This window comes from Hetaerina americana, unplaced genomic scaffold, assembly GCF_022747635.1.
Source record: "Hetaerina americana unplaced genomic scaffold, ioHetAmer1.1.p SCAF_31, whole genome shotgun sequence".
In the NCBI taxonomy this organism is placed as follows: Eukaryota; Metazoa; Arthropoda; class Insecta; order Odonata; family Calopterygidae; genus Hetaerina; species Hetaerina americana.
The window spans coordinates 3,059,056-3,074,832 of NW_027286886.1; the positions used below are offsets into that span (position 1 = coordinate 3,059,056).

General features: G+C 43.7%; 1 protein-coding gene across 4 annotated transcripts in view; it reads right to left on the reverse strand.

Moving 5' to 3' along the window:
- Nucleotides 1–291: 291 nt before the first annotated feature.
- Nucleotides 292–15,777, reverse strand: part of LOC139691256 (SRSF protein kinase 1-like) — a 153,795-nt gene continuing 138,309 nt past the window's right edge. For 3 of the 4 annotated variants that reach the window (XR_011701576.1, XM_071589011.1, XM_071589009.1), the window contains 2 exons: nt 3,955–4,064; nt 292–419 (listed from right to left, as the gene is read on the reverse strand). Coding sequence is in view for 3 of the 4 variants with exons in the window: in XM_071589011.1 (XP_071445112.1) it covers nt 307–419; nt 3,955–4,064 (223 nt within the window). In the remaining variant the exon portion in view is untranslated. Of the gene's footprint in view, nt 420–3,954; nt 4,065–6,581; nt 7,446–15,777 lie in introns of those variants that run through there. The other variant, XM_071589008.1, reaches the window with a different exon arrangement.

Genomic DNA, 15,777 nt, shown 5'->3' on the forward strand with positions numbered 1-15,777 from the left:
GTTTAATAAATAAGATAAAGCTCTGATAATATACCTGTTAAAAGACTACCTAGCAAGAATGTGAAATACATAACTAAAATATCTTTATGTGCCTACACACAAGCAAATGAGTTCAAAAATAAAACTGGTATTAGCTTAAGTCAATCATAATGTGATCATTCATTATACATTACAAATCCAAATCAATGTTGAAAAATGTGGCACTTGCGAAAAATGCTTTTGGAAATGTTCTTAACAATTTCTCTGATCTTTATAAATGGAAGGTAGGTCAAATTCTTCACTTTGGCCATAAAACAGAATGGAAGCTTACGTTAGATCCCAACAGAGCCACACAGTAGAAAAGTGCCCCCATCCCAACTTTCTCACTACATGGTACCTGTTATGGAAAAGATCGCCAATTTTGACAGGATGGTATCCACCTGTAACAAAACAGTTTCAATTTTAATGACTATATTAATGACTGCACACTTCTAATGCTCACTGTGAAGTTTTAAATGAAAGAAATGACGTCTTGTTAAGAATGAAAATGCACATACAGTCATGAAGCAGAAGTTGCTTTACACGGTTATTATAAGTGAGCAAAAACTTAGGATAAAATAATACTGAATGGAGGCAAGCAACATAGCTTTCCTTAGACAAAATTAAACTTACTCGGAAAAAGAGGCTCCAATAACAACTGAAGCAGCATTAAACTGTGCTCATTAGCAAAAAAATATTTTGTTGGATATTGATATTTACAATCTGGTTAGAGCAATATACATTTACACAAAACACTTTAATGAGTAGGTAATTCTGGTAGTATTATATGAGGATTGGCATTATTACATGGTATCTAGAAAAACTTCACAAGCATTTATTGATGCAGCATCAAATTCAACTTATAATTCTTGAGTAAAGCAGCAATTTCATTATTACCACATAAGTATATATTCACAATGATTACAAATGCACATTAGGGACAACTTAGACATTTACAGTGGAGATTTAGGGCAAATAAATTAAAAATATTCTGAAAGAGAATACAACCAAACTAATAAATATGCCAGAAAAAGGTAAGGGTTGAGAGATTACCATGGGAAACACCTAAGTTCAAGTTGAAATGAAAAATGTGTTCTGCATTTTTATAATGCACATGCATTTATTAACATCCATAACCTTCAATCCATCCTTCGGCATGACCCTATCACAACTATAACAGATTGTTCTTCTTTCATTATTAATCACTTCAGGGCATATTCAGCTAGTGTCATGGATGAGGCCAAATGGCACATTATTCATCACACTTTTTCATTGCCTTACACACAATGTATTACTAAATCAAAGCCTTGCTGACCATGAATGAATGGAAATACACCAGTTCTGATTGAGAATACAAAACAAATGTATCAGCATGAGAATGTAGTGTCTTGTGTAGGGTAACCGAGTATTTTAGAGGAGAGAGATATACTAAAGTTATTAATTATTACAAGAAGAAAGACAAATTTATGCAAGGAAAAGTAAAACGAGTTGATCATCATTCACCAGCTCATTCAATTGGAAATGTGTGCCAAAAAAGAATATGAACACAGAATTGGGGTGGAGGGCAAACAGGTAAGTTATTTACAGCAGGAACACCCACATTAAGCGATCAAGTGTATGAATTATTTCACATGCAATCATTGCAATGTTTTTGACAAACTATGGTCGACATTTTCAATGGCTGAAATTCAAACGATTTCAAGAGACCAGAAGTCCAACATACTCTGGTTCAACATTTGCACGTTACCTTGAGGAAAATTTTTAATTTAAAAAACATAAATAATTATGAATATTCAGTACAAATACGTTTTCTAAGATCAGTCACACCTAATGATTTTAGCAGCTCTAATGGCTAACTAATACGAGGGCGGTTCAATAAATAAGCTTCAAATAGAGTGCCAAGTGTATTTATGCAACAGTTAAGTCCTCTCTATGATGCTGAAAGGTTGCTTCACATACTAGGGCGGTTCAATAAGTACCCGTGTTTGACGACAAAGGGCGTTCCTGAAGGAAGTTTATGTTATCATCGTGTGCTGCCATATATCAAACGACAGTGAAACAAATTTCAGACTGATTTAAAGGTTAGTTTGGATTTGGCAGCCATTCGAGTAAGACGTGTTTCTTGATTTTCCCTGAGATGGAAAAAGAGCAGTATTGTTCGGTAATTCGCTTTTTGTTTTTGGATGGGAAGAAATGCGGGGAGATGAAAGCAAAGTTGGATGCTGTTTATGGGGACACTTCGCCATCTATGACCATAGTTAGATATTGGTTCAACGAATTTAAACGTGGGCGAACATCTGTTTTTGATGAGGAGCGACCAGGACGCCCGGCAGACGTGGTTACCGAGGAAATCATTCAAAAAATCCACGCCATGATTCTCGCTGATCGACGAACGAATGTGCGCGAAGTAGCAGAAGCCGTGGGCGTGTCGACCGGAACGGCAATTCATATTTTACACGATGGGTGCCGCGATTGCTCACGGTGGACAACAAGCTGATCCGGCTGTCAACTTCGAAGCAGTGTTTGCAGCCATTTAAGCGAGATCCGAAGGTGTTTTTGCGTCGGGTTATCACTGTTGATGAAACCTGGATTCATCATTACACACCAGAAACTAAGCAACAATCAAAACAATGGATTTCTCGGTAAATCTGCTCCGAAGAAGGCGAAGATGGTCCGATCGGCCGGAAAGGTCATGGCGACGGTTTTTTGGGATGCAAATGGGGTCATCCTCATGGATTTTTTAGAAAAAGGAAGAACGATCACTGGGAAATACTACAGTGAGTTATTGGATCGCTTTGACAAAAAATTGAAGGAGATACGGCCGCATTTGGTGACAAAGAAGGTGCTGTTTCACCACGATAACGCACCAGCACATTCATCCGGAGTTGTCGCCGCCAAACCGCATGAACTACGTTATGAATTGCTGCCGCACCCCCCGCATTCACCCGATCTGGCTCCCTGCGACTTTTTCTTATTCCCTAACATGAAGAAATGGCTCGAGGGAAAAAAATAGCTCAAACGAGGAAGTAATCGCCGAGACAGAGGCGTATTTTGGAGAGCTCGACAAATCCTATTTTTTGGAGGGGTTAAAAAATGGCCGGAACGTTGGGAGAAGTGTATCTTTCTAAAAGGGGACGACGTTGAAAAATAAAAAAAAATGTTTTCTTCATTTCTAACACGGGTACTTATTGAACCGCCCTCGTTAATGGAGTCATCTAAACTGGCATATGAAAAACAATCGAACTATTAGTGACATTTCAGTCCCTTCACCCCTGAGTTGGCAGGGTGTGTTTACAACTCACTACCATGAAAGAGATGAATTTCTGCATTTCTTTACAACAATTAATTCATCAAAATGTTCATATGGAGTACAACACTCTATAGATCAGAGACATGGAGCATTGTAAAAGTGGATCAGCAAAATGGTATCCTTCGAAATATTGTGCTAAAGGAGATTGCTAAAGATTAAATAAACAGACAAGGTGATGAACGAGGAAGTGTATAAAAGAGCAGAAGAGGAAAGAACTATATAGAGAACCCTATGGCAAAAAACTGGATGGATTGGACACACCTTGTGGCAGAATACATTAGTTAGAAACATAATAGAAGGGAAGATGCTTTGAGGAGGACAAAGAGACTGGTACATAGGAGAAATTAAGAAGGACATAAAACAGAAAAGCTATGAGGGGGTGAGCGAATTAGCACAATAGTGAAGAATGGAAGGCTGCAGTATACCAATCTCTGGATTTAAATGCTGATGAAAATGGAAACCTTCGCATGTCAATATGTATTCATAACAAAAAAATAAGGTTTTAACAAACCTTTTAAGGACACACTCTTGAGACCACACCACCATATTTTGTATTCATGAAAGTCAAAGGGCAGAGTTACACTACCAGATATTTTATCATGCAGATAAAAAAAGGATGGTGTTACCTTTGCAATAATCTTTAGGCGATTCCTGCTCATCATCATCGGAGCCTAGAATCTCTTCATCTTCTTCATCTCCAACCTTTTCATTGGAAAATGAATTCCTTGGTTCAGATCTGGAATTAAAAAAGAACGAAATTATTTGAATTTTAAAAGAAAATGTGATTGCTTCATTTTCAATAAAATAAAATACATTTTGGACCTGCACACAAATACCAGGTTTGATAAGTATAATTTTACATGAAAAAAACTCGACTTCATTGAGTCATTTTTTGCCACTACTGTATACTCCCAATTATATGTGGCCTGAAACCCACTGAAAATGATAAGAGTATATAATGAAAAAAAGGTGAAACAATAAATTAAACGTAAGACATAACTCACAATGAAGTAGATACATATTTAGAAAACCTAACCAATAGAGTAGTTACCCCTATGACAACTCCTTTGATATTTAGAACAAAATTATTTACGTAAGAGCACTCAATAAAAGGCCTACATTTCACTAAACAACTGCTGCTACTAAATTATTTTTCCTGTATATGGTAATCCATAACACATACAATCCATTTGTGGCTAACAGGGAATTGACTGTCCAAGTTTTGAATGAGCAATGCATCAATTCCCACTCATTTCAGAGGCCTCACATGTAAGTATGTGGCTGGAAAATGCAATATATTAATCTACCTCTCTAAAATAGACCTGGCTATGACTAATTTTGACCAATTCACAAGAGTTGGTACTTGTCAGGTACTTGACATAATAAGTTGGACTCTCATCCGGTAATGTTAACATTTGGATCTTTAAAGTTATTAAGGGTTCATCAATCTTGAACTTTCAATCTAATTACCTCTCTCAGTACAGTTTATTTCAGCGGGAGTATTCTAGACTGACACTTTGTAGAACAGAGAATAGGGAAATGCAGGAGTTAGAAGTGAATATACACTAACTTTTACAACTCTTTCCATTAAATAGGATGAAATTACAAAGGAGATACAAAAAAATAAGTACATTGCAAAACTAAAAAAATTGAGCCTGATAAGAGTAATGAATCAATAACCTGGTGACCTCAGACGGAAGTCTCATTAGATTCTCGTCAAATATTCATCGCCAAAATTCTTGAAAAGTCTTTGATTCCACAAGGCGATACAGAGTTGTACATTTCCAAAACTCTAAATAAATCGCAGATACAGTAAAATTTTGAACTAGATAATTTGCAAAAGAATGCCATAGATTGAACATTCACATTTTATTTATAGTGATTTTGCATTCCCTGGAAAGACACGCTGAGTCTGAGGGGAAGTTCGTAATTACAAAGAAGCGTAGGTCTGGAGTGGGCACATTGTAACAAAGCACGGAAGTTTTCATTTCGGACTTATTTCCAAATTTTTCGAGTGAATGGACGGTGATAGTTAAAATTTTAAAAATCGGCGCCTTCATTCGATCGATAAATGTACATTAACCGGGAGATTGGCGTGCGTGCGATGTGCGGTGATAGATAAGGGTGGAAACTGCCCCAAAAAATTCTACTGTAATTAACACAAGGTCAGCAACTTCGAACTTGCACTTCAAGCTTCCAGAATCTTCAGAGTGACTTTCCACTGGCATGGTGCCAACGGACCGTCTAACTCAAAACTCAAGAACAAACATCTCTCACAAAACAGGAGTATTCGTAATTTCCCAGCAATAACTTTCTCCTTCCGCAGCATAAAAAATGCGGAGTTTACTTCCTGGAATTTTTACTGTCGGCTTGTGAGATATAACAGCGTTACTAGCTTAATCCTCAACGCAGCCGACTCTTCCGTGTTGAAACAATCGAAAAATCGCCGGAACGAAGTCCTCGTGGGCACCACTCAATACCGTCATGTTTGGGATATGGGAAAGACGTTAGTCAAGGAATCAAGTTAGACAAGAGGAGTCAAGTCAAAGTTAGACAAGGAGTCATTCGCATTCAAAGAATATAAGACAGGGGTCGTTCCCGTTCTATGAATATATCGCAACATTCAAGATGAAATCGTGAAATAAGCAAAAATTAAACTTAGATACACATCAAATTAATACAACCTGGTCAGAATTTTGCAACGGTAGGAGTTGAGCACTTAGCTATTCGAAGGAAAATGGGCCTTTTCTTCCAAAAGAGAGTACGTTTTATGCATGCATGTTTTAGAGACGACAAACCATTGATCGGAAGAACCGCATGACTCAACCAAAAAAAATGCGATCTAAGCTAATGAAAAACTGGTAGAATTTCCTTCTTTTAAATAACACTTAAACGCTAAAAAGCAAAAATCTAAAGCATTAATTCCTTTGTAATCATCATAAGAAAAACCTTTGTTTCCTGTTGAAAATGGGGCAAATTCTGATAATAATGTTTACACTATCTGCGTTATTGCTCTTCATCCAGGAACGGTCTAAGGTTTATTTCTTACCATTTCGTCGCGGGGATTCACAATAGACTGTTTAAGATTGTGATAAAATAATCATAAGCCGAACAAAAAGAGGTAATTTACAGTAGTCGGCAACGCTGCGTCACGCGGCCCGGAGATCAGAAGCCGTAGCAGCTAAAGTGGATCTGTACACTAATTCTCTCCCGAAAGGGAGTACGTGGATGGCAGCGCGGAAATTATTCACACCTGGAATAGAGCCGTCGAAAGGCGAACTTCCTCGGCGGGGCGATGGGCACCCGCTCTGTGGCGCAGACATCAGTGAAGTAGTCATCAGAGCCGTATACGTGGGAGCGATATGTGTCTGAAGGGCAGACCTCCGAATCGTACACGTCGGGGTTGTACACATCGGGTCTGTACACTTCAGAGCCGTAATCTTCGGTTTCATACGGTTCGGAGCCATACACGATGTCGTCATATAACGGGGAGCAGTACGATATGCAATCGTATGCATTCGCGTTGTACAGATCGGTATCGAAACTCTCGCTCCCATACTCATCGGTACCGTTGCACACGTCGGAGCTGTTCACTTCGGCATCGGAATCACAGTAGTCGGAGGAGTCGGGGGTAGTGGAAGACTTGAAACGGACTATGCGGGAAAGGAGAGACGTGATGTACGGGAAGGAGAGCAAGACCAGCAGAGGGATGAGCAGAACGAAGAGCCCGGGACTCCTCAGAAAGTTGATGATGCCCCCGCCACTAAGGCCGACCGCGAGGTCCCCTTCGACGGCGCGGCGCAGGGCGACCGGAGGCCCCCCCGGACCTTCCTCGAGGCAGACGGCGCGACTCCCCAGCGGAGACCACCAGACGCGCATAGTGTGATTGACCCTCGGAGTGCCATCGAGACCCAACCACTCCACGCGCACCTTGTAGTCCAAGGTCGCCGTACCGTCTGAGAGACACTTCCCCTTCACTTCCATCCACTAGCACTTCCATCGCATCCGGCTAACGAAGCCAGTTTTCATATTCCACTCGTCGCCGCCGCGGGACCACCTCAACTATAAGGGAACCTGCGGACACCCCTAACTACGCGCTTCGCGGAACACCGTGCGGGCCCAAAATAGACTACTGGCGCACATACGACGCCGCGACGGAAAACGGGTGGGCGGGAGTGGTGGAGAGGCGGGGGGGGGGGGGTGCTATGCTGATGGGGTGGCCAGTAGAGCGTTGGCGATTCGACAAATATCCCGCAGCGGGGTTCGCTCCGACCTGCCAACTTCCCTCTTTCTGCGTCAGGGGATGCAGGCGAGTGTAGTGAGGTCACTAGTGTTGGCCAAGGAAATACTACCGGCATCCATTCATACCGAAAAGTATATGGTGCTTCGGCGTCAATCGATAGGTATACCTTCCCTGTCGCACCTCCCAAGATTGCGAAAATTATTGGACCCACGACCAATCAAAGATGAACTAGTAACTTCACAGCAATTGCCTGTGCATTTCTTTATCGCCGTCCATAATGTCAACAACTCTGACTTTCCAATGAAATTTGACAAAGGGACATTGGGCACCAAAACATGAGATGAGTTCATTTGGAAAACTACATTAATATTTTAGTGTATCTTCCTCCGACGACTTAGTCACTTCAATTCCAGAAATAGTTGCAATAGCAGTGCGTTGTTTCTTTGAACACGTTACGCTAATTCAAAGCTACTTCCACAACTTCCCCCCACACTACGCAAGATATACTGTCTAATGAATACTAAACTAGTAAGCATGCATATCCTTGAGGTGTGCTGGCAAATCAGAACCACCACCGTATTGGCAGGAGTTTCCCACAGCTAAAAAAAACGTCGACACACGTCAGAGGCACCCGGATGGAAATACCTAACTCTTACGTTTTTTTCGAGCCAAACATTTTCGCACCTTTAAGAAATAATTATCTTTTAAACAAAGATATTTCGGACAGCTCTTCGATTGTTCCACCCTTCCGCCTTCAAAAGTACGTAGCTCAAGTGTAAACTGAAAAGAAAAAAAAACGTCGCAGCATTCTAAAATACGGTTCGACAAAGGTGAATGATATTCAAACAAAGTAAACGAGTTTCATTACAAAAATAACATATACTCGGGTGGAATTGAACGAAAGAAACACCATACACAATAAATCAGGAATTTAAAGGAATGTCAATGATCATAAATCTTGTTTTAAAGAGCAATGGCCAAGGCCGCTAACATAAAACAAACCATATGGGGAGTCTCATAGTAATAAAGGAATTCGTGATCAAACATGATGGTAATCGAATTAAAATCAACAAATACAATGGCTAAGGTCATGGTTAAAAATAATAATGAATATCGAGGCAATTTTTGTACAAGGGATGACGGGACAACGAAGGGTTCTTGGAACAAACCAAGATGTGGTAATTAGCTTTAAAATTGGATTCGCTCTAAACTACGGTTGTTAGTTCTTTAAAAGTGGTTCGGACTCGAGAGACGCCTTTTGTGTGAGGAGGCCCGAAGATATTAAATAAAGAGTTGGAAGCCTTTAAGAAGTGAATGTCGGAATGTTAATTGGTATATTTCATAAAATGTAGCACACCTACCACATGCATACCCTGCAGTAACAAGATGCCCCAAACAGTGAGGCTTCATTTGGTAAGGAAACTGTCCAATCGTCTGGGTGACCTAAGTGACCCACGTGGTGCCGGTGGCTCGTTAGGCATTCATCACACATTAATGTAATAATTATACTTTCCTGATCGCTCAGTTGCTATTTTCAATCATTTTACGTTCAGGTACTTGGATTTAGATTAGGGATATCCACAAGATTTTATTTTTAATGGCAGTTGTAGGCGCCTACACGGTTTGGCTACAATATTCGTGGGGCCTGCATGCTTTTCTTGAGCAGGTTGTTTTTCATGAAGTGAATTATTTTTGTTAAGGTTAGACAATGATGCATACTTTTTCCTTTCCGAGAAATACATCCTTTCTCGAATAAATTCCGAAATATACCATCTACGCGCATATGTAATACATGGTAACGGATTCTGCAGTACATGTAATTTTTCTGCGCTGCGGTGTTTTTTAACTGCAGCCACTTTTCTTAGATTCCTTCCCAAATAATACAGTATAGCAATAAATATGCAAACACATCATTTGAAAATGTTTTCTGCCGACAAATTTACACGCGATTCATGAATTAAAACTACATGTAGCAACGCAGATCGAGAGACGTGAAGGAGCTTTCAATACGAGACCCTAAGGAGTGGTTCACTGCCAACGATAGCTGGAACAACTGGCGCATTAAATTATATAGGATATGAAAAATTATACAACTGCAATAATTAGTGTCGGCCACCATTCCTATTTATGTTAACGTCATTTTCAAGTGTAGCAGAAATTGAGGGTAGTCAAATGTTTGACGTTCTCCGCTGAATTCACCAGCCAAAAGGTGTCAAAAATGAGCCAACTTTTCGAATCCATTACAAGATCTCACATCCATTTTTATGACGTGCATCTCCGTCTTAATTTTGATTTAAGATCATCATAATACTCGAAAACCGGCACGCTGATCAATCCTTTAATGTTGTTTTCAATACAGAATCTACCGCCATTTTCCCTCAAGCAGACTGGAGCTTAGCTACAGTATTAATAGAAAAATGGAATATCAAGACATTTACGAAACCTACGACGAGAAAAAAATACTACCAGCACGAAAATATCGACGTGACCCGAAATTTCGAATCCAAAACTTCTGTCCGGTTTCTGGCGATGCGACCACAGATGTGACTGAGCAACGAGAGCGGCCGAGGAAACTAACTTCCACATAAGAAGCAATTAGAGAAATGAACCGAATTCAAATCAAACCACGTAAATAGCCAAATCCAAACTCAGAAGCCGGCCGGGGACATCCCGAGGGAGAGATTATCCGGCAAGACACGAAACATTACGTTTTGCCGCCCTCGTTACAAAAACGAGGATAAAAGCAACGCACTCTCGACAACGAAACGGCACTCATGGAAAGTCTTCCGACATACAAACGCACACATACACACACACACGTAGTTCTCGTTGTGATTTCATGCCCCCCCCTCGCCCCGATCCACCCCCCCTTTCGCTCTTGCCCCCAGTCGCATCAAAGCGGCGCCGGCGGCCGAAGGAGCAGCAGCAGCCAGTACTAAGTCCCGAGAGAAACAAGCCAAAACAAAGCGAGGGGAGTGAGTGGTGTGAGAACCTACGGGTTGCCGCATACACTCGCGCAATCATTTACCCGGCATGCCTCCGCTATCAGAAGAGGTCGGGGAGAGACCGGGGGGTTTAGTGGGTGGGTTGGGGGGAAGGGAGTAAGGGCGGACGGGTAAAACAACAACCGACACAAGGTGGGGTGGATGCGCGGAGATGGGGTGAAGGCGCAGAAATCTGACTGGAGCAAGGAGAACGGGGGAGGACGGGAGGCAGCAGCCGCCGTAAAGGTTTCTTTCGAGAGCCGAGCCGGGAGAAGGGCTGCCAACAACCCTGATGACTATTTCTCATACCCCCCCTCTCCTGCCCCCCCCCCCACCTTCGCCGACCCGGCTCCCTCCTCTCCCACTCGTCTCTTCGCGCAGTCACGGATCAATACGAATCCGCTTCCTTCCCCGTGCGGGAGCCGAGGGGGTTAGTGGGTCGGGGAGGTGGGTCGGGAAGGCCGGGGGGGGGGGGGTGCGGCTTTCGAGGGATACCCCCACGCACGCAACCTCGGCGGCACACGCGCCAATAACGACCCCCAATAGATCGCACAGGAAAGATAGATACTCGGGGGGCAAGGAGGAGGGGAAAGGGGTTAAAGAGAACCCCCTACCTCTCCTCCCGATCGAGAACACGCGAAATTCCCCCATTCCATACTCTCCCTCTATCGATTCTCTTCCCCCCCCCCCTTCCCGCTGGGTGCCGCGTATTCGAAACCCCAAAAGCTCCGCTCCCACCTCTCCCCCGTGGTGCGGCCACCGCGTGATCCAGCGAGGGCATCGGGTGTTAGAAGTGACGGCGGGGCTCGGCTGGGATAGTGCCTGCCTGCCTTCCCAGCCAAGAGGGGGCTGGCTGTTGTTGACGCCGCGCCACGGGGGAAGGGTGCCGGGGTCACGTGACCGATGGTGGGCGGGGGACCGCGAGCCGCCCGCGAGGACCGGCATCCATCGACGCACGTGACGGGGCGAGGTGAACGGACGGCGGCAAGTCACCCACTCCCCCCCACCCGGTGCGCAACCTTGAAGGGCGGTGATGAACACAAACAAATCACCGACAAGGCGCGAAGCGACACGCTCGTCGGTGGGGCGGGGGTGGGACAACTCCCCACTTCAGCGCTCTCCTACCCGAACGTGAACGCTGGGCACATTTTGCCGAAAACGAGTTTCCCCCCTCCCCTCAGTCAAATTGCAAAATGGTTTTCCGTACGAAAACTGCGACGCCGCTCCACCACAAATAAAAATATTAATGTTTCGATTGAATGGAAACGGTTTTTTATGTATATCACACTACTACTCCGGGGGATCCAGAGCTGTTATTCGTTTATTTTATCAGGACCAGGGGCCGACGATTCTGTACAGGAACACTCCAATAAAATGATCCGAAAAAAACCAAACAACATCTCACCCCGTTCCCTCCCCCCATAAACGCCCCTACAACGCCAAAAGAGTTAACGAGGCCATTACCTACATTATCAACGGATCAATAAATTTGTCAGTTCGGCCTATAACTCCACCTACCGTGGGCTCTTCGATTCCAGACAGAGGAGATGATCATTATGTGAATGAGGCGATAGACTTACGAAAAAAATCCTAAGACGATAAGGTAACCATCTTTAAGTTCTGCAATTGCGAAGCTTTAATCAGGTCACTGAACTCGACCGAAGGGGTTTCACAGCGCTTTACTGACTTAGGTGTTTGGGTGCATACGGCGTCGAGTGTTTTGGGATTACTAAGGTTAAGGTTCGTATTAATAGCAGTCCCTCAGCTCTGGGACCCTTAAAGGATCTCCTACGTGGGGATTCCCCATCCGATTTTCGACAAAAAGAGTCTCCCCAGGAACTCCCAGGGCTGTAATACCCATTACATGGAAAATTTTGACTTACGACAAACACCTCAAAAGGCTCTCAGAGATTTGAGACGACTATTGACACTGAACTGAAGGGTTTCATCTCTTCTCGCGTTAGGTATACCGTGTGGAAGAATTGCGTTCGAAAACACAAGAAGACATACGGCGGAATAAGTAACTGCGGGAACTTTGAATCATCGCCAGAGCTTATTAAAACCGAAGGAATCCATGTCTTATGACCCAGATAATGAGGAATCAATGTACAGATGATTGTAGAATCCCTAATGACGATTTTCAATTCGCTGTTCAGAAGGCACTCGAAAAATCCACTGAACGACTGCAGTAAAATTTGAGCTGGTGAGGTGCTGCTTAAGTTTTGAGGTCATACCGGACTCCCAATAATAAGAATAGCCGACTCAGCTAGCCTGGTGAGTGAAGTGCTCTCTGGCCAAACAAATGTCGTCGCTTCCAATCCCGCCTGAGCTACTCTTCAAATCTAAGGGGGTTTAACAGTCGAAGCTAGAGGTCACATGGTACTCAGTCCTACGGCGTGTGAAGCGAAAAATAATTCCAGGTAGAGGTACCAGTTCCTTTCCCTGAGCTACTTTAGCTCCCGTAATCAGAAAGTCACACGGCAATGTGATGACGCCCTTGTATTTGAACCCCCCCCCCCGCCCCTGACTGAACGTTCTACACGCCGGAATACCACCTTTCCTCCATCTGCATACATTGTTTGTCATGTTTATAACACTATATGACTTCAGTAGGTGGAAAATCTGAAATGCACATCAAATGCAAATATTCTAGGGGCGAAAATCAGAAAAAAATGAACGTTACGGCTTTTCAAAGTATTTTTCCTTCTCCAATTCCTAAACTTAGCCCATAAAATAACGATCACACGTCTACAAGCCCATGCATCCGTGATATTGCTATGATCGACTTCCCCGACATTTCTTCCCCTTCCCTCATTTACCCCTCTCTCCACTCAGATCTCGGATATTCACGCCGACGGAGGACACTTGGTTGGCTGCCTCGGAGTCGATAAACATGCGGCAAGCATCCCTTGGCCGCCCCCGACCTCATGGGGGCGAAAAACGCTCCCGAAGGAAGGGAAGCGAACGAGAGCAGCTCTCAGGGGGGAGGGAGTGAAGGGCGGAGAGGAGGAGAGGACCGAGGAGCATTTTATCGCCTCCCTCCTTCTCCCATCTAGCTCTACCGCTACTTGTTGAAGGCGCGTGGACTACACCCGACGTCAAAGACGAAATTTATTACTTCAGCCGGGTGCAGGCCACGTTAAAGACGACCCACCACGGACGACGGATGCACAAAGAAAGAAATTATGGGGGAAAATAAAAATCACATTAAGTGAGACCTCCCCGAATGAAAACGTCAAACGCAAATCCCCCCCCCCTTTCCCCCCCCCCCAGGTGCTCAAACTCAAAGGCAAAACCCAAGAGGGAGACAAATATAATATTCTTTTATCACAGTTATTGTTAAGCTTTTGCGCCTAATTACTAGTGGAGGGCCCCGAAGTGATTCAGACGCAAAGATTTAAAGACGTTCGCCGACACGGCTGACCCGACAAGGCGGATGGAATTCGCCCCTATCTTTCCAACATGGTCGCACAGCGTCCATGTTGGAAGGATAAAAAGGCTCGGGGTGCGCATTGAAGGACTTCTCCCGAGAGCTCCTTCCTTCGTTCCAGAAGAGCGGAAAATTTGTCCAAACCCCGAGGGGAGGGACAAGACTAGGCACCGTCAGGGGGAGAGGGGAATCCCCCTCAGCACACCCGATGGAGGGACGGTGGAGGGGACGAGGAGCTTCGCGGCGAACAACTCCGTTGCGAGTGGCGCAAAAGATTGAGCACCGGGAAAAAGGGTGAGGAGACGAGAGAAAAGAAAGACACCTCCGCATCGGAAAATTTTATGTCCCCCTGATCATCTTATATCTGCACGCACACACACACACACACACACACACAAATATATATATATATATATATATATATATATATATATATATATATATATACATATATATATATAAACCATTAACACAGGAATCAACCCGAAGATCGGTTTGGATGGTACAGTTTACCCAGTACTAAGCCCAACGGCGTGTGAAGTTCACATATCAGGGTAGGGGGGCCAGTTCCTTTTCCTGTACCGGTTATGGTTTCTCATGGAAGATTTGGTACCCGAAAAATCAGATAGCTTGGGTAGAACTATGGGTGCCCAGAGTGGCTTTACCCGGGATTCGAACCCAGGCCCTCCGGTCAGGGGTCTACTCCCTGAGATACCGCGACACACACACACACACACACACACACACACACACACACATATATATATATATATATATATATATATATATATATATATATATATATATATATATATATATATATATATAGATGTATGTATGTATGTATATGTATATATTTGTGTGTACAAATATATATATATATATATATATATATATATATATATAATATAAATATATATACATGTGCATAAACACACGTATTTGTGTGTGTTAGCTTGTGTTATAGAGATAAAGAGAGGTGTTTCGGTAGGAGTGGAATTTGAGGACCGAGAAGGGCGGATTTACAGATATGGGATCGGGCTTATGTGATCGCGAGGCAATAAACGGGCCAGGCGTATCGGGTGATCGGAAAATGAATGTCGCTCGACATGCAAAGTGGCCACTTTCCTGGGTAAGGGCGCAGGGGTGAGGGTTCCAGCGTCCTTTCCTCCGAGGTCGTCAGAGGTCATCGCCGCTCCTCGGAACCACCCCCCTCCCCGGAGGAATGAGGTCAAAGGGGGAGGGCGCACGGGCTTTTTAGCACCGGCAACGATATGCAGCAACCTACTGTCGGGCAAGCCCTCCTCTCCCTTCGTGGCCACGCTCCCCTCGAGTAAGGTAAATGGAAACGACGAAATTCGGGAGAGAACAACATACTACGAGGGTCATCCGGAAAGTAGTACCCGTTCGTGAAATAAAGACACAAAAGTAAATATTAACAAACATAAAAAAATTTATTTGAAAGAGGATACTTTAAACTACTTCTCAACATAATCTCCAAGCAAATTAAGGCATTTGTCATAACGTGTGACAAGTTTCTGTATTCCTGCTGCATAGTCCTTCGCCGCCAGCTCATTGAGATACGCGAGGGACCCATCTTGCACAAATTTTTGCATAATGCAGATGGTGTTTAACAATTTCATGAACAATTGTTCGAGAAACATTGGGAAAATGCTCACAGATGTCATCAATTGTGACGCGCCGATCGTTCCTCACGAATTCGTCAACTGAGCTCACCAGTTGGTCTGTAATGACAGACGGTCTCCCCGAACGCTCATCGTCGTGTGTGTTC